At 38.7% G+C, this 23,583-nt stretch overlaps 1 protein-coding gene across 11 annotated transcripts in view; it reads left to right on the top strand.

Moving 5' to 3' along the window:
* The window catches only part of chd9 (chromodomain helicase DNA binding protein 9), a 268,861-nt gene that overhangs the window by 172,178 nt on the left and 73,100 nt on the right, over positions 1-23,583 (top strand). For all 11 annotated transcript variants that reach the window (XM_073070009.1, XM_073070007.1, XM_073070008.1 and 8 more), the window contains 8 exons: positions 5,197-5,252; positions 6,927-7,044; positions 8,441-8,527; positions 9,431-9,568; positions 13,813-13,934; positions 16,281-16,524; positions 20,744-20,920; positions 21,850-21,993. In XM_073070009.1, the coding sequence (XP_072926110.1) occupies positions 5,197-5,252; positions 6,927-7,044; positions 8,441-8,527; positions 9,431-9,568; positions 13,813-13,934; positions 16,281-16,524; positions 20,744-20,920; positions 21,850-21,993 (1,086 nt within the window). The remainder of the gene's footprint in view (positions 1-5,196; positions 5,253-6,926; positions 7,045-8,440; positions 8,528-9,430; positions 9,569-13,812; positions 13,935-16,280; positions 16,525-20,743; positions 20,921-21,849; positions 21,994-23,583) is intronic.

Genomic DNA, 23,583 nt, shown 5'->3' with positions numbered 1-23,583 from the left:
AAAGTTTATTGCCACATCTCTCCAATTGAAGTTACATTTCTTCTGGATTATAGCCATATGCTCATTGTTTCTCAGTTTGGTAGCCATCTGCAGAGTATCATAGTTGGCCACACCAGAGTCTTTAGAAATAATTTTACTTTAAAATTTGAATTTTTCTAAGTGTGGTAGTTTATTAAAGGTTTATAGGATTTGCTAATCGCCTGCAGTGTTCCTTACAGGCAAAACAACTTGAAGCCAATTATAAATTTTAAAGTGAACTTTGGGAGTTAATACAGATTACATTTAATGACTTGTAATGATTTCTTTATTAAATATTTGCTTTGCTCTCTGAGATTATTAAAGGAAGATAGATAATAAAGTAGATAACTGACTCAGAGGCATGAGGCAATCTGCAGATGCTGGAAATCCAAAGCAACACACACAGAAATTGCTGGAGGAACTCAGCAGGCCAGGCAGCATCTATGGAAAAAGAATAAACAGTCGATATTTTGGGCTTCTTCAGGGCTGGAAAGGAAGGAGGAAAGTCAGAGTAAGAAGGTGGGGGAGCTTAGGAAGAAGTACTTCTCTTTCTTTCCAATCTTGAAGGGTCTCGGTCCGAAACATCAACTGTTTACTCTTTTCCTTAGACGTTGTCTGGCCTGCTGAGTGCCTCTAGCAACTTGTGTGCATTGCAACTGACTCAGAAGGTACAGTACTAGTACTTGAAAGATCACTACTTTTATACAAAGAAGCAAATCACACAAAATGCTGGAGGAACTCAGCAGGCCAGGCAGCATCTATGGAAAAGAGTAAACAGTCGACATTTCGGGCCAAGACCCTTCATCAGGACTGGAGAGAAAAAGGTGAGTCAGAGGAAGAAGGTGGGGGGAGGGGACAAGGATACACACTGTGATAGGTGAAACTGGAGGTGGGGGTGGTAAAGAGTTGTGAAGTTGATTGGTGAAGGAGAAACAGGGCTGGAGAAGGGGGACTCTGATAGGAGAGGGCTGAAGATCTTGGAAGAAAGACAAGGGGGTGGTGTACCAATGGAAGGTGATGGGCAGGTAAGGAGATGAGGTAAGCAAGGGAATGGTGAAGGGAAGGGAGGGGGAAGTTCAAGAAATCGATGTTCATGCAATCAGGTTGGAGGCGGAAGGATGGGGTGAAGGCAGGCATGTGTACATCGATTTCTTGAACTTCCAATAAGGCCACCCGCCCCTCCATAATTCCCCATTCCCTTTTCCCTCCCTCACTTCGTCTCTTTACCTGCCTATCACCTCCCTCTGGTGCTCCTCCCCCTTTTCTTTCTTCCATGGCCTTCTGTCTTCTCCTATCAGATCCCCCTTTTTCCAGCCCTGTATCTCTTCCACCAACTTCCAAGCTTTTTACTTCACCCCTCCCCACCCCTGGTCTCACCTATCACCTTGTGTTTCTTCCACCCCTCCCTTCCACTTACTCTGACTTCTTGTCTTTTCTTTCCTGTCCTGATGAAGGGTCTTGGCTCGAGACGTCAACTGTGATCTTTTCCATAGATGCTGCCTAGACTGCTGAGTTCCTCCAGTACTTTTTGTGTGTGTTGCTTGGACTTCCAGCATCTCCAGATTTACTCTTGTTTGTTTCAAAGAAGCAATTAATGCTTTACTGCTGGGTTCCAGGCCCATTATTTTAATGAGAACTGAAAAGTACCACTGAATATAAAGGAGAGTAGGGAATCTTTGTGTTGGTTTGTAGTCTGGGTATTCACTCTCTTTTTCAGACAACCAAAGGCTGTGCTGGCAAAGCAGGAGAGCTGGTGATTTTCATCATTAATGTTTCCTTGCTAAGTGGTTCCTTTGATGTAAAAAAAAATGGCCAGTGTTTTGCAGGATCTTATCATGGCACTTTATTGTCAGGGTGGGAGTGGTGTCATGTATCAGATTAGGTGATTAGAGAACCTTCGTTCTGCGTACATTTAGAGTAAGGTCTGACTTTTTGAACATTTAGTGGCCTCTGTGTCTACTGGGTTGATCACGCATTAGAATGAAGCCTTGCATGCCATCATGTAGCAGGAGTAGAATGGTAATTCTCCAATTCTCTTGCACTCTGATTATTCATTGGCATCCTTGACTGTTCCATCGATACCAAACCCAAGGTCAAGGAGCACCTTATCTTTTGACCAGTGATGTTGCAGCTCTCAGAGCTCAATGTTGAATTCAGTTTTAGGACACCAGTTTATATCAGAACTGTCCACTTTTGATCTTTGGTCATCAACCTGCAACATTAGCTGAGCTTTTCTCTCTCCATAGATGCTGCTTGACCTGCTGGGTATTTCTGGCATTCTCTTTTACTTCAGGTTCCCAGATTTCTCATATTTAGTTTTGCTTTCTCACATTTTTACTTGCATCTCCTCCAGACAGATCAACCGCATTTAACAAGTTTTCATCCCTCTTCCCCCAGCCGGCGCCAATTATTTTTGTTGCAATCAATCTCTCTGGGTCACCTCCACTCCCATTGTTTGCAATTTAAATGTTTGATTTCCAATGTTTCTTTCTGATGACAAGTCATTGACATGAAATATTAATTTTTCTCTCTCCACATATGCTGCTTGACCTTTAGAGTATCACCGTCATTTTCTGCATTTGTTTCAGATTACCAGTTTCTGCAAATTTTTTTACCTTTCCTGTGGTCTGGAGAACACAATTCAGGCAGTAAATGACTTATGTACATTTTTAGTACACACTCCTTGGTATTCCCAGCCTTGCTAATAAAGGAAGGCATCCCATTTGACCCTTCTGCTATTTTGAGCGTAGCGGAGCAGTAAGCTGCTGTTTACCAGGGGATTTTAATTTGGGTAATTTAACTATTAAATTAATATTCCACAGAAACAAATATCACAATTATTGAATGTAAATATTATTTCTGCACAATTTAATTTATTTTCTGTAATTCAGTGATAATATACCACAACTCAACCATAATTTTCTCTGCACTGCTGTACTAATATCTCATTAATTTCTCTCTAAACAGCTGGACTTTTGTATGAAAATACTTACTCTACCTACCTTAACACGAGTATTTATACAAAGATCTCCATGAGAAAAAGTCATAATATTTCTTTGGTTGAACTGCATGGCTGTATTGTTAAATTAGATAAGGAGGAAATTTTAGCTTCAGCTCTAATTGATTTGTATCTAGCATCAATTGTGTGGCTGGAGCCAAGTTGCGTTTTGTCTGCAGGAAGTGACTGACAATCTTGATGTCTGTAGTCTGGACAAAGTTTCTCACAGCTATAAATAGTCCCATCAGGTGTCTGCGAGGATAATAGGCACCCAGGCACATTGGAGCTGTTGCTAGACTGGTGCAACCTTCCAGTGTTTCTAAATTCATTGAGATAAAGATTTGAGACAGTATTGTTAGACAATAATTTTGCAGCTATGCTATTAATGCTTAGGTGATTTATGTTATTAATGCTTATCAAGTTTAGCAAAGTCCAGAAAGGTCCTTTTTTTTCTATTAGTAATCTGCCAATAAGTTAAATTGAGGGAACACTTCGTCCAGCAACTCTGTTCCATCTGCCAAAAACAGAACTTCCCGGTGGCCAGTTCCCATTCCCATTCTGATGTGCTGGTCCGTGGCCTCCTGCTGTGCCAAGATGAGGTCACCCTCAGGGTGGAGGGGCAACACTTGATATTCAGTTTGGCTCCCTCCAACATGATGACAAAAATATCGATTTCTCCTTCCGCTAAATACATTTTTCCACCTCTCCTTCTGTTTCCCACTCTGGCCTCTTCTCAACTGCCTAACACCTCCCCCTAGGCCCCTTCCTCTTTCTGTTTCTCCTATGGTGCACTCTCCTATCAGATTCCTTCTTCTCCAGCTCTTTATCTTTCCTACCCACGTGGCTTCATATATCACTTTCTAGCTGACCTTATCCCCTCCCTCAGCTTTTTATTCTGGCATCTTCCCCCTTCCTTTCCAATCCTGATGAAGGGTCTCGGTCGAAACATCAACTGTTTATTCATTTCCATAGGTGCTGCCTGGTCTGCTGAGTTCCTCCAGCATTTTGTGTTTTGCTTCAGTAAGTTAAATAGTTTGAAGTAGTCTCTTCTGTTGACTGTTGGTGTATTTAACTTTTAACAAATGTTTGTAATATCTATTCTTCCACAATCTACAGAGTGAAGTGTGAGGTTTTTTTTGATTTACTGAACTTGCAGTAGCTGAAGTTGTGATTGATTCATCGGGGGGGGGGGGGGGGGGTTAATCAAGGCTGATCTTACTGTAGATCTTATTAACATTTACACTGCAAAATTGCACATTGTATTCATTGGGGTTCCTGGGTGATATTAGAAGGTAAAGAGAAAGGAAGGCTCTTAATTAGTTTGTTTTAGTCTAATGGCTATTTATGGGTGTTTGTAGGTGTTTTAGTTAACTTTATTATAGTATTTTAAAGATTTTGATATTTGAGTTATTCAAACGATAGTTTTAAATATGATAAAGACATTAAAAAGTGGTAACTCTCATAGCTTTTAGTGCTGGCAAAGCTAGGGGCATGGATTTGCAGGCTGTCAAAGCCTTTTAGGTGTGGTTCATGTCGGGGACAATGTCAGCATGGCACAGCAAACTTTGTTACTGTCTGAGCATTGGCAGTGAAGTCTGTGATGTTTCAGCCCAACAAGATTGGCGGTCGACATATGGACCACTTGAGGAATCGATGGACAAAATAGAAGTCATTTTGAAATAAGGAATGGGGACAACAGGACTGACCTGTATTGTGATGTGAATCAAACCGTGCATGAGTTAGAGGGAGTAGAGAGAAGGACAGTGCTTACCACATTTTTAGTCTGAGAAGTACCTGGGAAAATCCTTTAGGATGATCAAAAATTTGATTGTCGGATGTGTTTTTTCCATAAAGCGCCCCATGCAGACAACCCCTCATTCCAGGTTTGGTTGTGTTCCTAGAAAACCGTCATCCATTTTGCAATTCTCTGTAGCACAAAGCCACACCATCCACTCGTATCAGCAACTGAAAAACTGGAGAAGGAAATTACCTTTTATTCTCACAAATGCTCTGAGCGATTTTTGTGAATATTATTCTATATCTCATATTTTAGGTAGAGAATTATGCATTCCATAAAGGTGATTTTCTGAAACCTGAACAGTCGTAACACGGGGTTGCCTGTATTTATTCTTGAATGAACATTCGACAAGTAATTTTAATCAAAAGGCTTCTTTGTTTAGGTGGCCAATGGACATATGGCTGATGTTGAAGAATTTTTTGTTAAGTACAAAAACTAGTAAGTAAATCTTTTTTTAAATGATGTGATTTTCTACTTCAGGGTTAAATTCAGTGGCCATTCAACATTCTGCTTGATCTTGCTACTTTAATTTAGCCATGGAATATGTATATATCACAGCTAGTTAAGAAGAATCCAAGTAGAAATGCGTCCGTGTATATCTCATGGGTGAAAATAATTTTATTGCAAAATATATTTGTGGAAAAACAACAGGCTAATGAGGAGCTGGAAGCTTTGTTCTGGAAATAAAATGCTTAATTGTGGTTTCCATTGGGAGATTAAATTGTATTCCCAGCTTCTCTGTGATGTTTTTGCATTATTTCTAGCAATTGGCCGCTGAATGGAAATGGAGGAGGTAGGTGAGCAAACTCTCACGCATTATTTCAGGTAGTTGTTAAACGACTGAATGCAGGTGATTAGCAAAATGTGAAAGAAGATAAAATCTGATGCTGATTTTAATTTGATCATGAAAGATATTGCATATTTTGGGCTGCATTGTGAGTTTACAACTTGTTGAAATCATCACCTTTAAATTTGCTTCAGTTACGCTAAACGACAGTTAATAGGATTCTAGAAAAGAAATATTTAAGTCTAAGAAATGGTCTAAGTACGACACAGTTTAAAAAAAAACTTTCCTTTGTGCAGTTACTTCCACATCCCCTTAAGCTCATCCTGAGCACTGTATCTCCAGTGAAGTACTTTTTTTTAAAGTGCAGTTAGTGCAGAAATGGCAGCAGTTTAGTGCATAGCATGCTGTGGTGAGTGGAAAACATGGTGAAAACGTCCAGATAAATTCTTTTTGTACTATTGGCTCAATGAGAATATCACTTGCCTGCTGTTCCTCAAAATAGTGACTTTGAATCTGTAATATTTGCCTGAGAGACCAGATGGGGACTTGGGTTATGTCTCATCTAAAATTCAGCAGAGCAATCTGATACCAACAGAATTTCAGTCTTGAATTTTGTATTAAGGCCTCCACAATGGGACTTGCACCTGCAACTTTCTGGTTTTGGCGGGAGTGCCACTAATCAGTCCACAGCTTAGTCAGCTCTATGAACTTGCTGGAATTTGAATTTACTAATTTAACATTGTTTTGTCACTAAAGTGAATGATTATCTGGTTTTAGCAGATTTTGCTCCCACAATCTTAAGGCAGTAAATCTTAACTGTAAGTTTTGTTCTCAAAAAAATATATTGATAAGTAACAATGGTTCAGAAATTGTTAGACAGGAAGATATGGTCTGAAATATACTAAGTGAAGGAATGGTAGAAACAATTTCATTATTAACTTCCAGAAGGGAATTAGTTAATTAATAGAAAAAAGGGGAAAGGAGTCTTACTGGTCACCGTTAAAAGGCCGGGGTATTGAGGCAAATTAAATAACTTTATCAAAAGACAGTGTCCAACATCAAAGTATTACTTTCTGAAGTTTGTGCACTCCACCCTGGAAAATAAATTCTGATTTACCCCTTAGTTAGTTTTGCTGTGAATAAATGCTGAACATCACACAGGCTGTATGAAGTGCAACTACTCCTTTTATAATGGTGCACATTTGGTGATTTTAATAAAATATTGATATTTGTGGATTACACTTGGTTTAATAGATGAGTAGTATAGCTTGTACCAATGACTAATTAGATAAGTGGAGTGAATTTTTTCATATTACAATTTCCAGCTCCTATTTGCATTGTGAATGGGCCACAGAAGCACAGCTGATGAAAGACAAAAGAATACATCAGAAAGTAAAACGGTTTAAGGTTAAGCAAGCACAGAGAGGCCATTTCTTCGCAGCGGTGAGTTACAAAGTATTTATGGACTAAAATTAACCATGGGTACTTTGCATTTTTCCCATTGTCTTGGCTTGCTTCCAAATTTCTGTCTTAGTGTACAGACACATATCATGCTTTCAGGTCCATTAAGTACAATCTTTACAGAACAAATTTCTGTTGCAAACAAATTATACAAAGTGCCAAAAATACCTCTAATCTGGAATGATGTTTGTACTGCACTAGAAGTGCTCGTGAGTCTGCTGACTCTCCCCACAGTGTCGTCATTAATGAGCTCCCCTAGATTCTGTGTACTCCTGTCTTCTAAGTGGGTACAGGCAAGACTTAGTTGAGTTGGGCATATTTCATCAGGGCTCCATTGTGTCTCTTCAGCAGATGGTTGATGTTTCTTTTACTTCTGACAGTTGTGCATCCTTTTGCTGCATCCAGAACTTCTGGCTTCAGTAACTTTGTCTGCATATCAACCACGTCCAACTCCAAAGTAGATCTGGCTTCCAAGCGCACACACACACATGCAGACAACCCCTGAAACTCAGGGATTGAAGTACCCATATAGCTGTTCAGAATGTGGTCCAGACTCCTTAGTTTTGGTTTTTAAAAAAAGTGCAATGAGAGACTGAAACTGGGTCTCATTACCTCCTCCTGAAGCAAAAGGACAGCAGATCAACTTTGTATATCTCACTGCTCAGTCTTCACCTCACACAAGTGACGGAAGTTTTATTGTCCTGGCAGACATATGCTGATGGGTGCTCTAAGACATTCTGCTGGAAGCTGTTAAGGGGATGACAACTCACCTATTCTTTCAAATCATACCCATTGCATACTAGGCCTTTTGCCACCAAATGCAGAACCGTCATGCTGTTCATTAGATCAGCAGAGCTTGCTTCGAGCTCCAAGAGACGTGTGCAGTGTGACACAACACAACGTACTTCTATTGAATATGATCTAATTGTATCCTTTGAGCACGAACATACGAGCTGTGTGTGGTGTTATAAAACGATAGCTAACATAGCCTCTCCCCATCCTAGCTTCTTGCAGGGCAGAGAGCTAAATAACCTATGTAGGCCAGGGATACCAGCTAATGAAATATTTCTAGTAATGCTAGCAAGGACCTCATTCCTTCACCTCACAATCATTCAGCATTTCTTCAGCAGGACTGGCTTGTCAACTGAGCAGTTCTTGAATTAATATTTGTAAGGGCATAACCTTTTATCTTTCAGGTTACTTTGTGAGATTATAGTGCAGTGTATTTTGCTGTGTAAAATACTGTAGTACAACATGTATTTCGTATGGAATCGTATCTGATTTTAAATAATTATGGGAAAATGTAGTTACACTTCATAGTTAAATAATCACTACTGAATTATTTATCATTTTTCCTCTGTTATAAAACTGCTAACAGATGGATGATGAGCCATTCAATCCAGACTACGTTGAAGTGGATCGAATATTGGAGCACTCATGTTGTGAAGACAAGGACACTGGCGAGGTAATGTAGTGTAATCCTATTGAGCATTCCATAGAAAAAACATTCTTCGGAATGTAGTAAATCTCTGGTCTTAAGCATAAGTTACTGATTACACTAGATTTTTGGCTTAAGGTCCCTGCCATCTATCTTAAATTATTGTTTTACATTATGAGAGATAGGAATATGATTTTGGTTTGGGATTCATTCTGTTTTGTGTCATAGGTAGTAATTTCACCAATAATCATCACTGCTGAACATTGTCATTTTTTTTCCATTTATTAGGGTCTATCTTACATTTGAAATTGGTTAGAAATCATAATTTAGATTGGACACCTGTCCGTCTTTGGTTGCACATGTGTAATTTATTTTGTAAAATTCTATTGTATTTACTTTTTCTTGTAAATACCCACAAGAAAATGAACCTCAAGGTACACTTTGATAATAAATTTACTTCGAACTTTGTAGACAGGATTAACATTTTCCTAAAGTGGCAGTATTTATCATATTCTGTTTGCATCTCTGACTCTACAGTGCAATTGGAATAATCTTGTTTAGAATAAGATCATGCATTTTATTTAAAGAGCTTTCCACAGAATAGTACCTTTTTTTTAGCGGATAGACTTTCTAAGATAGATAGATAAATAGATACTTTATTCATCCCCATGGGGAAATTCAACTTTTTTTCCAATGTCCCATACACTTGTTGTAGCAAAACTAATTACATACAATACTTAACTCAGTAAAAAATATGATATGCATCTAAATCACTATCTCAAAAAGCATTAATAATAGCTTTTAAAAAGTTCTTAAGTCCTGGCGGTTGAATTGTAAAGCCTAATGGCATTGGGGAGTATTGACCTCTTCATCCTGTCTGAGGAGCATTGCATCGATAGTAACCTGTCGCTCATTGTTACTTTAATGCAGGCCGTAGTTTACTACTTGGTTAAGTGGTGCTCACTGCCATATGAGGATAGTACCTGGGAGCTTCGAGAAGACGTAGATCAAGCAAAGATTGAGGAGTTTGAACGGCTGCAACAAGCAAAGCCTTCGCTGAAGCGTGCGGTAAGTAAGCAATATAATGCTGGTAGTTTACTGCTAGAAAAATTTAAAGTTGAAATCCTTGCTGAAACTTTATATCATGCAAGTAATCTTTTGATTTCTTTTAAAGAATGGAAATAATCTTCATCTGGCATACAGCTTCTTAGTAATAGTGGTAAGATCCTGGCCTCTGATTCAGAAGGTTGAGGGTTTTGTGTTGAAAATGAGGCATGAAGAAGACAATTAATAGCTCCCAGGATGATTAGGGGTAAATAGTTGTTTGAATGTATAGTAAATCATAGTACATAGAATCCCAAACGAGCTTAGTTATGGATAAGAGTCAAATGTGAGAAAATGAGATTAGCTTAGGTGGCCCATTGAATGAATTAGGCCAAAGGACCTTTTGCTGTGCAGTACTACTCTTTGACTCCTAAAGAGATTCCTAACGTACTGCTGGCTATCGCTACTCAATTGTAGAATGAATGTTTTTGAAGGCATGTTTTTCCAATTCAATAAAATTGCCATGTAATACGTGTGTAATGTAAATATTTGTAGAACTATAGAACATTGGCTTGGGGAATAAGTGATTTTAGTAGAATGTAAACAAAAATAAATGTAATTAGGTTGCAAAGTACCTTTTCACAGCAGTGTGTCTGGGAGGGACTCCACAAGATAGATCTTAAACGGCCAGTAATTAAGATACAGGGGATTCCAGTTAATTGGGACCAGTACAGTTTGGCCCAATTAAGCAGCTGCCTCGATTAGCCGAAATTTAGTTAAAAATACAAACTACTGTTTAACTGAGTAACAAATTATGTACTTAAATGAAATACAGAACAAGTTAGAACACTGGCTGTACTACTACGTACCAAAAAACTAGTTCTGAATAGTTACAGACAGAGGAATTATTCCAGTGTGTTCTTTTGATAGACTGTAAATGAAAAAAATCAGCACAGACACCAAGTGCAGATGATTGACTGCCTTCATAAAATACTTCTGATGATAGCATTTTCCAAATTTTCATTTTCATTGTAACATTAAAGATGATTGTCAATATCCTCAAATTCTTCGTAGTTCCTAACTTATCTAAGGTTGAAGTAGTAAAATTGTTTCATTTTCACTCCCAGCCGTTTCTGACATCTCCAAGTGTGAATGCTTGAAACCACAGTGAACGAATTGCCTTACCGGTTCTCGCCAACTGTCAGTGACAAAAAGAACCACTGCGTTTTGAACACAGCTGATGCTATTTTAAAACTTTTCACTCAAAGTACGGTGTATTGTTTAATGGCCACACAAGTGCAAGCAATTGACGCTACAGGCAGTCCCCGAGTTACGAACGTCCAACTTATGGACAACTCGTACTTACGAACCGAGGAAGGAGAACGCTGTCTGCCATTTTAAGTCGGATTGCGACGCCATCCGCCATTTTAAGTCATTGCCGTTGACACTGTGTTGAGTGTTTAACTTTGTATTTGGCTTAAATTTTTCTTAGTAAGATTCACCCTGACCCCCCCCCCCCCATTCCTGTCGGCTGGTGGTGCAGTCAAATCAGCACCGGGCTAGAGAACAGAGGTTTCCAAGTTCAATTTAGTGACAGACCACTCCCATGCCGGGTTGATGTCGATCCAGTGACTCCCGTACCATCCGTGCCGGGTTGATGTCAAGCTTGCAACTCGACCTCGTAAAAAAAAAAACACTGCCACCTCCAGTTTAAATTCCCACGCGGAATATTGTGGAGGATCAAATACCCAAACCCAGCACAGCCCCCACTTGTCCCATTTAATCTGTCTCAGTGCGGTGCAGTTTAGCACCGGGGGAATTCAGTGCTGTGGTCCTTAGGACCCAACGGACCTCGGGAGCTGGCGCAGGTCGGGACCCGCCACCCGCAGTGTTTCTGTTCCATTGACGGGAAGCGGTCACGGTTGAAAATAAAGTGGAAATAATAAAGCGTATGGAAAGAGGTGAAAAGCCATTGGTCATTGGAAAAGCATTAGGCTACGATCGGTCAACGATCGGAACAATTTTAAAGGATAACAGATAAAGTGAGAATAATGGATCATGTGAAAGGCCCTGCCCCGATGAAAGCTACAATTATTACTAAGCAACGTAGTGGTTTAATTGGTGGAATACATACGTTTCTTAAGTGTTTTATATGCACAGAAAGGTAAAATATATACTATATACTAAGACAAACATTTGACTGACTGACGCTGAATAATACCGGATGTACTTGTTCCGACTTACGTACAAATCCGACTTAAAGACAGACTTAGGAACGGAACTCGTACGTAACCCGGGGACTGCCTGTAGTTAGAAACTTCAGCAAGTCTCCTGTCCCAAATAAGCAAAGAGAATCACAGCTATTTTCTTGATTAGCTTTTGTTCTTTAAGAGTTAGAACATAGAAATCTACAGCACATTACAGGCCCTTCAGCCTACAGTGTTGTGCCAACCATGTAACCTGATCTAGAAACTGCCTAGAATTTCCCTACCGCATAGCCCTCTATTTTTCTAAGCGCCATGTACCTATCTAAGAGTATCTTAAAAGACCCTATTGTATCCACCTCTACCACTATTTCTGGCAGTGAATTCCACACACCCACCACCCTCTGTGTGGAAAAACTTACCTCTGACATTTCCCCTGTACCTATTCCAAGCACCTTAAAACTATGTCCCCTCATATTAGCCATTTCAGCCCTGGGAAAAAGCCTCTGGCTATCTACATGATCAATGCCTCTTATCATCTTATACAGCTCTATCAGTGTACCTCTCATCCTCCATCACTCCAAGGGGAAAAGGCCAAGTTCATTCAACCTATTCTCATAAGGCATGCTCTCCAATCCAGGCAACATCCTTGTAAGTCTCCCCTGCACACTCTCTACATCCTTCCTGTAGTGAGATGACCAGAACTGAACACAGTACTCTAAGTGGGGTCTAACTGAGGTCTTATATAGCTTTAACATTACCTCACAGCTCTTGAACTCACTCCCATGGTTGATGAAAGCCATCATGCCATACGCTTTCTTAACAACTGTCAACCTGCACAGCATCTTTGAGTGTTCTGTGGACACGGACCCCAAGATCTCGCTGATCCTCCACACTGCCAAGAACCTTGCCATTAATATTATATTCTGTCTTCAAATTTGACCCACCGAAATGAACCACCTGGGTTGAACTCCATCTGCCACTTCTCATCCCAGTTCTGCATCCTATCGATGTCCCAAATAAAAGGCTGCTGCGATTAACCTCTGGCTCGATTAATTTGAATCCACTCTTTTGGTTTTCGCAGTCAGAAACAGCCTGAGAAGAAAACAAAACAAGCAACTATTAGACTGCTGAGTGTCATATGTATTTGTTGTTATGGGAACATTCCAGGAGAATTAATGAAATATGTCTTGACTTGTGTTTTTGTTCCTTGTCTTTTCAAAGGTTGCGTGTGTGCATATTGGCACATGTACAAGTTTACTGACTACTGTTTGTACTGTAGGTCAAGGAAAATAAGTTGTTACAACTTCTCAATCATTGTATCAGATAGATATTGAGCAAAGAGAGTCAGTTCTGGAGGATAAAGAAAACTTGGATTTTGTGCCTTTCAGGGACATCCTATAGCCAATGAATTAATTTGAAGTGTGCTTACTGAAATGATCAAGCAACAGTGCAGCCAATTTACACATAGCAAGCTGCAACAATCATCAATACGATAATGACCAGATGGCACTTTTGGAAATATTGGCTGAATGTTAAATATTGACAGGGAGACTTCCTGCTGGTGTCATGAGAAATTTTCTGTTCCCTTTGGAGAGTTGGAGAACTCTTGGTTAAGTGCCTGATCTGAAACACAGCACCTCTAACAGTGTGGCTCTTCCAAGAGCTCATTTTCTGTTGATGTGTGTGGAGTGGGACTTGAACCTGAGCATTAATTCAGAGTCAAGAGTGTCACTGACTGAGAGACGAGGACTATTTTCATTCTAAAATTTGTTACATTAAAATGAAAATATGAAGATAACCAAATTTAAAAGGTATTGGCAGCAGTAGAAAATAGATAATTAAGGCATACAGTATTTTGTGCTGCCCTGTTTTTTGTTTAGCAATTTGGTTATAACTGAGCATTTTTATTCAAAATTTAAACAGGTTAACAGTAAAATACGTAATGCCAAAAACATTAGGGTACAAGTAAAAATTGCAGTTCTTAATGACCTGAAGAATGTATTTCCTGCTGCTCAGCTGTTTTCTTACTTGTGCTTTATTGTCATTCCCCTCTTAACAAAGGAGCGACCTCCTCCCACTCTTTGGAAGAAGCTTGAAAAATCCAGGGAATACAAGATTGGTAATGAGCTCAGGGAGTACCAGTTGGAAGGAGTTAATTGGCTCTTGTTCAACTGGTATAACAGGTAAGAACATAGTCTGAAGACTTTGTACTTAACACTTTAAATATCTGAAACATGTGACCAAGAATACAGAAAATCTTACCATGTGGAAGTCCAGAAATTTTCATTCCATTCTAATGAAGACTGCCATAAATAAGGTGATCAGATGCAGTAGTGATGCACTGTTTACCTGTTCATATGAATATAGGTGAGACAGTTTGATTTGGTGTAATGCGAAAAAGTCAGATTGCTGGTGAGGTGATGTCACTTTTAATAGTGAGTAAACTGAAGTGTTTAATATTGGAATGAATACTTGTACATTTTTTTTATTTGTTCTTTTTGATGGAATGTGGATACTGAATGTTAATGCTAGCATCCGTTGTCCATCCCTGAATTGAGGAGACTGTTAAGATTCAAGCACACTACATGCTCTGGACTTGGATATAGATCAAACCGGTTAATAATAGCAAATTTCCTTCCTTGAGGGACATTATAGAATCACGGCTTTTTTAACAACAAACTGGTAGGCTTATGCTTACTCATAATATGACTAGCTTTTACTTTTAATTCCAAATCTACTTAATTTATTTACTTACTTATTATTGAATTTTAAATTCCTTGGCTATGGGAATTCAACCGGCATTATTGAATCAGTAGTCCAGGCCTCCAGCTATTAGTTCAGTAATTTAGCCTCTCTGCTATTGTAGATAATTCATTTTAGTTCTGATAAATATTTTCTCTAACTGCGGTTTCACATTGGGATTGATATTGCTCTAGTCTTCTGCTGTTATTTATCATATTGAATTACAATAAGTTTATTTCTTTTCTATTTGCACTGTTTGTTGTCTTTTGCACACTGGTTAAACGTTCAAATTGGTGTGGTAATTTCATTGATTCTTTTATGGTTATTATTGTATTCTGGAGTTTTTGAGTTTGCCTACAAGTCAGTGAATCTCAGGGTTACATATGGTGGCACATATGTACTGTGATAATAAATTTGCTTTGAGCTTTGAACAATGTTCTATATAGATTTGCTCATCTCCCAGTTCTGTGCAGAGATTTATCATGCTTTGATATATAACAAGATTTATTAGTTATTCACAACACTTTAAGTAATAAGCATAAAATTAACAAATTAAGTCCAAACAAAGCATCATTTTCACTGAGTAACAGATATCGTACATCGAGGATTTCTTACTGTACAGTTTTCCATTTACTTGTGGTCTAAATTATAGTGCCTATTGTAAGCATATATTTGTGAAATACGTATATTTTTGTCCAGAAGTGCTGGAATCAAAGGTGGTGATGAATCAGCATACAGGAGGGAGATCGAATAATTTGGTTGAATAGTGTCCTAACAACAATCTCTCACTCGGTATCAACAAGACCAAGGAACTGATTATAGACTTAGGAGAGGGAAACTAGAGGTCCAGGAGCCTCATCAGTCCTCATCAGAGGTGGAGAGGGTTAGCAGCTTTAAATTCCGGGGTGTTACTATTTCAGAGGACCTGTCCTAGACCTAGCACGCAAGTGAAATTGCGCAGAAAGCACAGCAGCGGCTCTGCTTCCTTAGGAGTCTGCAGAGATTCGGAATGACATCTAAAACTTTGACGAACTTCTATAGGTTTGTAGTGGAGAGTATATTGACTAACGGCATTATGGCCAGGTATGGAAACACCAATACCTTTAAACAGAAAATCTTACAAAAGATAGTGGATTCGGCCCAATGCGTCATGGATAAAGCTGCCCCAACCATTGAGCACATCTGCATGAAATACTGTCATAGGAAAGCAGCATCCATCATCAGAGATCCCCACCTCCCAGATCATGCTCTCTTCTCATTGCTATCAGCAAGTAGAAGGTACAAGAGGCTCAGGACCCACACCACCAGGTTCAAAAACAGTTACTACCCCTCAACCATCAGGCTCTTCAACAAGAGGGGATAACTATTGCCCCATCATTGAAATGTTCCTACAACCAATGATCTCACTTAAAATCTCATTATCTCATGTTTTCCTCATTTATAGCTATTTATTTATATTTGCATTTGCACAGTTTGTTGCTTTCTGCACTCTGGTTGATCTTTCATTGATCATGTTATAGTTACTATTCTATAGATTTGCTGAGTTTTCTATATTCAAATAAATTGTTATTTGAGTACATTCACACAAGTTATAAATTAGTGTTGTTTTCAATTCGGCATAATTTGCAATCACTTTAAGTACAAAATCCAGATTGTAACTTCACAGGGAACTGTAATTTTTTTCCTCCTTGATTTTGCTTATTCTGGAAAGATTCTGAAAAGTTTTATAAAATGTAAAATATGCTATGTTTTAGTACCTGTAATAAACAACGATTTCTCAATTCCAGGCAAAACTGCATTCTTGCTGATGAAATGGGTTTAGGCAAGACTATCCAATCTATTACATTCCTTGATGAAATCTCTCTGACGGGCTTGAATGGTCCTTTCCTTATCATTGCGCCTTTGTCTACAATTGCAAACTGGGAAAGAGAATTTCGCACATGGACAGACCTGAACGTCATTGTTTATCATGGCAGTATGATCAGTAGACAAATGATTCAGCAGTATGAAATGTACTTCCGGGACTCAGAGGTACAATCTTTTCATTAAAACATCAGCTGATCTTAAACTGACTAGACACTCACACTATTTTTTCATTGAATTTTGTTTAGCTTGGATGGTTTTCTTTAATTATTCATCATCTTTGGAATTACTTCAGTGTTTTTAAACATGGACTGTTCTTTAAACACTGATAAAATGCCTGATATTGAACTTTTAAAAATTGTTCATCCTTTCTAATATTCAGTGGTCAAATGAAGACAATGCTGAAAATGTAACTTTTCACATCTCACTGGTGTGTTTTTGTGCACCTGAGCTTATCCCAAATTCTTCTTAGTTTTGGCCCAGTGTCAGACCAACCTAAACAATAATGGAAAGTCTAGTTCATTGGTCCAGGCAGTTTGATGTGTTAGCTGAACTCATTTTAAGAGGTGCTTTTTTTTTAACAAACAATCTGATGTATGTTATTGAAAAATCAGAAAAGTAACTTGCAGATACTGGAAATCTGAGATAAAATCAGGTTAGGCAGTGTCTGTGGAAAGACCAAACACAATTAGCATTTTAGGCTGTTTCCGTTCTTAGAGTTGTGTTAAAAAGGTCATTGACCTGAAATGTTAACTGTTCCTCTGTGCAGACACTGTGTGGATTGAGTATTTCCTGATCTGCATTGTGGTCTCAGTTGCAGATAGATAGATAGATAGATAGATAGATAGATAGATAGATACTTTATTCATCTTTTTCCCAATGTCCCATACACTTGCTGTAGCAAAACTAATTACATACAATACTTAACTCAGTAAAAAAAAAATGATATGCATCTAAATCACCGTCTCAAAAAGCATTAATGTTGACGCTTGCTCTTTTTATACTGTCGTTTATAAAGATACATCCTAACCTAAGCATTTAACTCTTCCTGAACTGCCGTCACACAAGCAGGTTCCTTAGCACTGGAAACGAAGTGCAATACACAGGCCAGTTGTGTGAATTGTTGCTGTTTCAGATTAGAACGCTATCAGAGTGCTTAAGGAGATAATGCACGCCATCTTCAAACTGTCACCACTATGAAAATCAGTGGAAATCACACATCTGCCAAAGCAGTTCTTTTCCTCCTAAGAATGGTGCTTGATGTTGAATACTTGTTCATTGGACTGACAAAATTGTCTGTATCACATTGATATGCCCACCAGCTACAGGAGTGAACAACAAGCAACCATTCTGAGCATGTTGAAGTTAAATAGAGCTGCTTTGTAACTGACTGAAGGAATGAAATATTACAGTAATACGACAAGGAAAGAGGCCCTTGGCCCATTAATTCCACATAGACTGTCAGGCATCCATCTACACTAATCCCATTCTTTTCTCTCACATCCAAGTTATCTCATCCCAATCGTTCTCATGACATCCCTCTGCACTAGGGGCGATTTACAGTTGTCAATTAACCTGTTTGACATTAATGTGCATCCTAATTAGCCTCCATATGCAATAGTCACGTATTGTTTCAGACTTTACCACAAGACTATGATAATTCAAATAATTGACAGCATCATTGACAGTACAGTTTTTATGTTGGAAATAAATTAAAAGTTGCTGTAGAAGTCCAGCAGTTTTCAGTTTTTTTTTGGTCACTTAACATTTTTGCATTGCAGTTAAAATCATAAAACAAAGAGGCAGAATTAAGCCACTCAGTCCATCGAGTGACCGCCATTTGATCATGGTTGATTTATTTTTCCTCTCAACCCTATCTCCTGCTCTCTTCCCATAACCAGATGCCACTAATGTATAGGCAAGATAGAAAAGGCGCGTTGCCAACTACATGGTATGTACAACCCAAGTGATAAAGGAAAATGACTGCATCTCCTCTATCAATCAGATTGAAGAATTTTTTTTTTTTAGAAATAAAAGCACAAAAATAGTAAATCTGTTGTGTAATTAAAATAGAGGTAATAAAATATGCAAAGATAGATTGATAGAGAGATGAAAGTTTATCAATTTGTTATCTTAATATAACTTCCAACTATTACAACCGGAGGGTCAGATGGAAACCTCTTGATTTTTCTGTTTAATTGCCCAGTTGACAAAATTTCATCATCATTAAGTGGGCAGCTACAACAGAAAACCAGTGAGCTTACACGGTGATTTTTAAACTTTATTTTAAAGTCATTTCTTCAGCATCAAACATTGTGGCATTTTGTCATGAATTTGAACATGTGCCATCATTTCTCACCTGCCATTTTAATAGCAGTTTTTAGGCTTGTCACCTCTGGAACTTCATCAGCCTGATTAATAGGTTGTCCACCTTAGATGACTGAAATGAACCTCATCCCAGTGTAGTGACTAGAAGAATAAACCACTATGTCACTGATCCAGTGACAGTCTCCCTGAGAGTTGCTACTATTCTCAACACGGCCATCATGGAAGGAGGCCAAGGACCAAAAGCACCTTTTGTTGTCCAAGCTTGTGGATTCTAAGTTGGAAATTCATCCTGTGTTATGGTAGAACATAAACAAGGATTCAAAAATACTTCATGAGCCAGGTGTGAAATACATGCCCAGTATGTTAATTTGGTTCCATTCTCTAGAAATTAATCATTTTTATTTTGAATTGTGTTTCAACCACCCCCCCCCCCCATACGCAAGAAGGATGTTGAAAATCCGAGACATCTCTTAGTTTAACTTTGGTGCTTGCTCATTTTGTTTCGAACTATTATACAGTCAACTTTATTAATGCATCTATTGAGGATTCTTGCCCAACTATATAAATTTTGTTAATCGTCGTAAACCTAGTTACGGATCCGGTCCTTTGTACATAGTTCAAAGATTAGTTGCCCCTTGCTGAAAGTCCACAACTTAAAAAAAACATTCATTGTAGAGTTATGATAACAGTGGTCGAACCAGAAGATGAGGAAATATAAAAGGAGTTTTACCGTATAGCTGATTCACACTTCTAGCTCACAATGGCAAGGTTCTGTTATTCATCAATTATTAATCATTTGAAAACTAAAATCACAAATATGAGAGTATTTAAGGTCTTTGCCATCAGAACTTGTGCGGATGGAAAAATATGTAAATAAAAATGAGCATTTTGTAGTTTTACCATTGGAATTGAAGCTGTAGTGTAATGACATGTGGTACCAGTGCCTGGTAGTTCATACAAAGGCTTTAATGCTACAACTCAAAGATAAACAGAAAATGCTAGCATTCAGCAAGGCAGGTAGCAGCTGTGGGGTAGGGAACAGGGTAAAGCAGGGCTTCCTAACCTTGGGTACGTGGACCCCTCAGTTAATGGTAGGGGTGTATGGCATGAAAAAAAGATTGTGAACTCCTGGATCCTCCTTCCCTGATTTGGAAACTTGTGTGCCGCAATGAGATACGTTGGCTGGAGTCAGGCCTTTATTCTTTGGCTCCTGGTAGGGACACCCATTTCAAATAGGTCAGAGGATAGAGGTCAGACTAAGAGTGGTCCACCAGTCCTCCAGGTTCAGGGGTTCAGCTCAGGGTTAACAACCCTGTTACGGAAACAGCAACAGAATCCTTCTACATTTGAATGGCCAAGGACAGGCAGATGGAGGACCTTCTTTGCTGGCCTGAGTGCCACCGGCGGGCGTAAAGGGGCAATAAATACCCCAGGAGTAAAGATTACAGGTTGAAGACCTTCTATCAGAACTGTGATGAGAGAAAACAAGTTAGTTGTATTCTGCAGAGAGGGATAGGGGAAGAATGATTGGGAAAAATAGAATATTATTTTGAACAGGGAAGGCTTGGATTGCTATGTCAGAGGCTATTTAGTTAACAGGTCAATGAGGAAATTAGAGTGACAATCAAAAGGCACAGTTAAAGCTGTGAAATGTGGGTCAGAACCATAGGAAGTATCCAGCAAATCATTCGTGTAAATGAAAAGAGGACAAAAAGGAGTTCATGTCGGCGATAATCAACAGGAGTAGGACAGTTCTGACATTAACGGAGACGGCAATTACCTGCAATTGTTAAATTCAATTAATGTTTTCTTTTGAAGTTGTCTGTATTTTCTTTGCTGCCCATTTAGTAGAATTCTCCAAAAACTCTACATTTGCTTCACACCTTTTTTTTAAAGAGCTTACTGTAGCTTATCCTTTCTTGAGGAGGGGGATATAATTTAAATGATCACTTTGATTTCAATTACAGCTTCACCAAACTTGTAAAGGAGAACAGTTTTAGTGTGAAAACAGGATGTAGGTTTCTTAATTTTTAAAAAAATTTTTGCTTTCAATCCCTAGGGCCGGATCCTTCGGGGTACTTACAGATTTAACGCCATGATAACTACTTTTGAGATGATCCTGGGTGGCTGTCCGGAGCTGAACGTAATTGAGTGGCGTTGTGTGATCATTGATGAAGCTCACAGACTGAAAAATAAAAACTGCAAACTACTGGAAGGACTGAAACTCATGAATCTGGTGTGTTTATAAAATTAGGTGAAAAGCTGTAGCATATTATTTAATATAATTGAGGATGGATGTTACAGTTGAAATCCAGTTAAAATAAACTTGATCCTGGTCTAGACCCTGTGCAATTTAGTTTATTCCTGTGATGTTTTATAATTATTTTGCTTTTCTTTCTGCTGATTATTGAACAAGCAGTTGAATTAATGTAATAAATGACATCAATGGCATCAGTGCCTTTTGTAGCTAGTACTGTGATTAAGACATTCAAGTAGTTCCTTACAATTCCCATGAATAGTTTATTAGTATTAGCATTTTAAAGATAATAAGTTTAGACGCATAAAAGGAACTGTCAGTATGTTTTTGTTAGATCACTGCTACTGTCACTCCACAATTCTTTTGATGATGGAATCAGTTTGGGTAATCGGACTATTAATGTCACGAGTAATGGGATGCAGAAAGGAGCTTTTGTTTGTGTGACTTCCAATCAGATCATTCCAGGCATAAGTACATCAAGAACAGGTTGCAGAGTATAGTATTACATCTGCAAAGAATGTACAGTGCAGGTAAACAAATAAAGGGCAGGACTAAGGTGAGGCAAATTGAGAGATCAGTTGTCTATCTTTGTCATGTAAAGTGGCTATTGAAGAGTTTATTTAGGTCATTAGCTTTGAATGCATTATTGTGATAACAGAAGAACTAAAATAATAGTCCCTTTTTTTAGCAAATAACTCCTTTGATTAGGATTGTACTCATTAAGTCAATGTGTCAAAGACCAAAAGTAACATTAAATTTTGGAGAAGGCCCTTCATATTCCTTCTCAGTGGATTTCTTCTGAATTTCTACTCTAAAACAAAAGGAAAGGGGTAGCTAGATTGATTTTTCTCTACATATGACTTTAGAAACTTGAATGATAAAGTACAAACCCATCTATTTCAACCTAGGAACATAAGGTGCTTCTGACAGGAACCCCATTACAGAACACAGTGGAGGAACTATTCAGCTTGCTTCACTTCCTGGAGCCTCAACGTTTCTCATCAGAAAACACATTCATGCAGGAATTTGGAGATCTAAAGAGTGAAGCACAGGTAGAAGAAAAATGACTTGTTTTTTAAATTATATTTAAATTGTGATGTATATTTAAATTTGCAATAATTCTGATGCTGATTAATAGCAGTGAACTGATTTAAAAATAGAAATCAGCATTGATGGAGAGAGAAATAGAGCTAATGGTCCAGATTAACAAGTGAAGCCAGAAACGTGCTCCCTAGATCTCGATTCTCCAACTAGATGAAACAGCCCCTTGGTGTCTGCTCTGTCAGTTGCTTTCGGAATCTGTGTCTCCGTGTGATCAGTTCTCATTCTGTAAATCCCAGTGGGTGCAGGTTTATCATCTTCAGTTGTTCTTCATTGAACAAATCCTTATCTCAGGGATTACTGCATTGTCCTGATTCCAATGCCAGAATGTCATTCCTCAGATATGGAGATGAAAGCTGCATGCTGTATTCCTAATGCGATCTCACCAAAACAAATTCACCAATACTACTTTCCCTGTTTCAAAACCTTAATGATAAAGGCCAGCTGACATCTTGCTTTCTGATAGCTTGGTGTACTTGCATCCCACTGCTTTATTAGAAAATTTTATCAACTTCCCTGCATTGCCAGACCACCGTTTTTGAAACATACCCTCTAGATTTGACTTGCATGCTTGGATTTGGAAGACAGCAAAATAAACTTCCTGTATGACTCAGTCTGTAAGCATTACCAGACTAGAGACACAGACTTATCATGAATATCATGAAGTAATGTAATATAAAAATTAAATTTGTATCCCACATTAAGCAGAGTGAGTGACAATAACATAAATAATTCATCATACTGGAACAAATCTCTTAAAAATTTATTGCACAGGCAGTTCATTGGTGGGCAAGAGGGATGGGAAGAGGTCACTTCACTCGTTTACTAGAATAAAGCTGGAGAAGCAGTCCTCTTTCAGAATTAACTGCTACATTAAGAAGATCCGTATGTCTCCCAAATTTCTGTCCCCAGTCATCAACATGTCTGAGTGCTCTTCAAGTACCTTTGATACCATTGCATGCCTCTCAGGTGGTAGCATGTATCCATCCCAGTCCATGCAATTAATAGAAGACAAACATGACCAAATGTATGATTTAGTATGTATTGCTATCATGTTTGCTGTGGTGTGCTGAGGCAGCAGGCTGAGGGTAGCAGACACGAACAGAATCAACAAACTCCTTCGTAAGGCTAGTGATGTTGTGGGGGTGGAACTGGACTCTCTGACGGTGGTGTCTGAAAAGAGGATGCTGTCCAAGTTGCATGCCATCTTGGACAATGTCTCCCATCCACTCTATAATGTACTGGTTAGGCACAGGAGTACGTTCAGCCAGAGACTCATTCCACCGAGATGCAACACTGAGCATCATAGGAAGTCATTCCTGCCTGTGGCCATCAAACTTTACAACTCCTCCCTCAGAGTGTCAGACACCCTGAGCCAGTAGGCTGGTCCTGGACTTATTTCCACTTGGCATAATTTACCTATTATTATTTAATTATTTATGGTTTTATATTGCTATATTTCTACGCTATTCTTGTTGGTGCAACTGTAACAAAACCCAATTTCCCTCGGGATCAATAAAGTATGTCTGTCTGTCTGTCTG

Source organism: Hemitrygon akajei, chromosome 17, assembly GCF_048418815.1.
Source record: "Hemitrygon akajei chromosome 17, sHemAka1.3, whole genome shotgun sequence".
In the NCBI taxonomy this organism is placed as follows: Eukaryota; Metazoa; Chordata; class Chondrichthyes; order Myliobatiformes; family Dasyatidae; genus Hemitrygon; species Hemitrygon akajei.
Note: the sequence above shows the minus strand (reverse complement) of the source record. Positions and strands in the feature narration are given on the sequence as shown.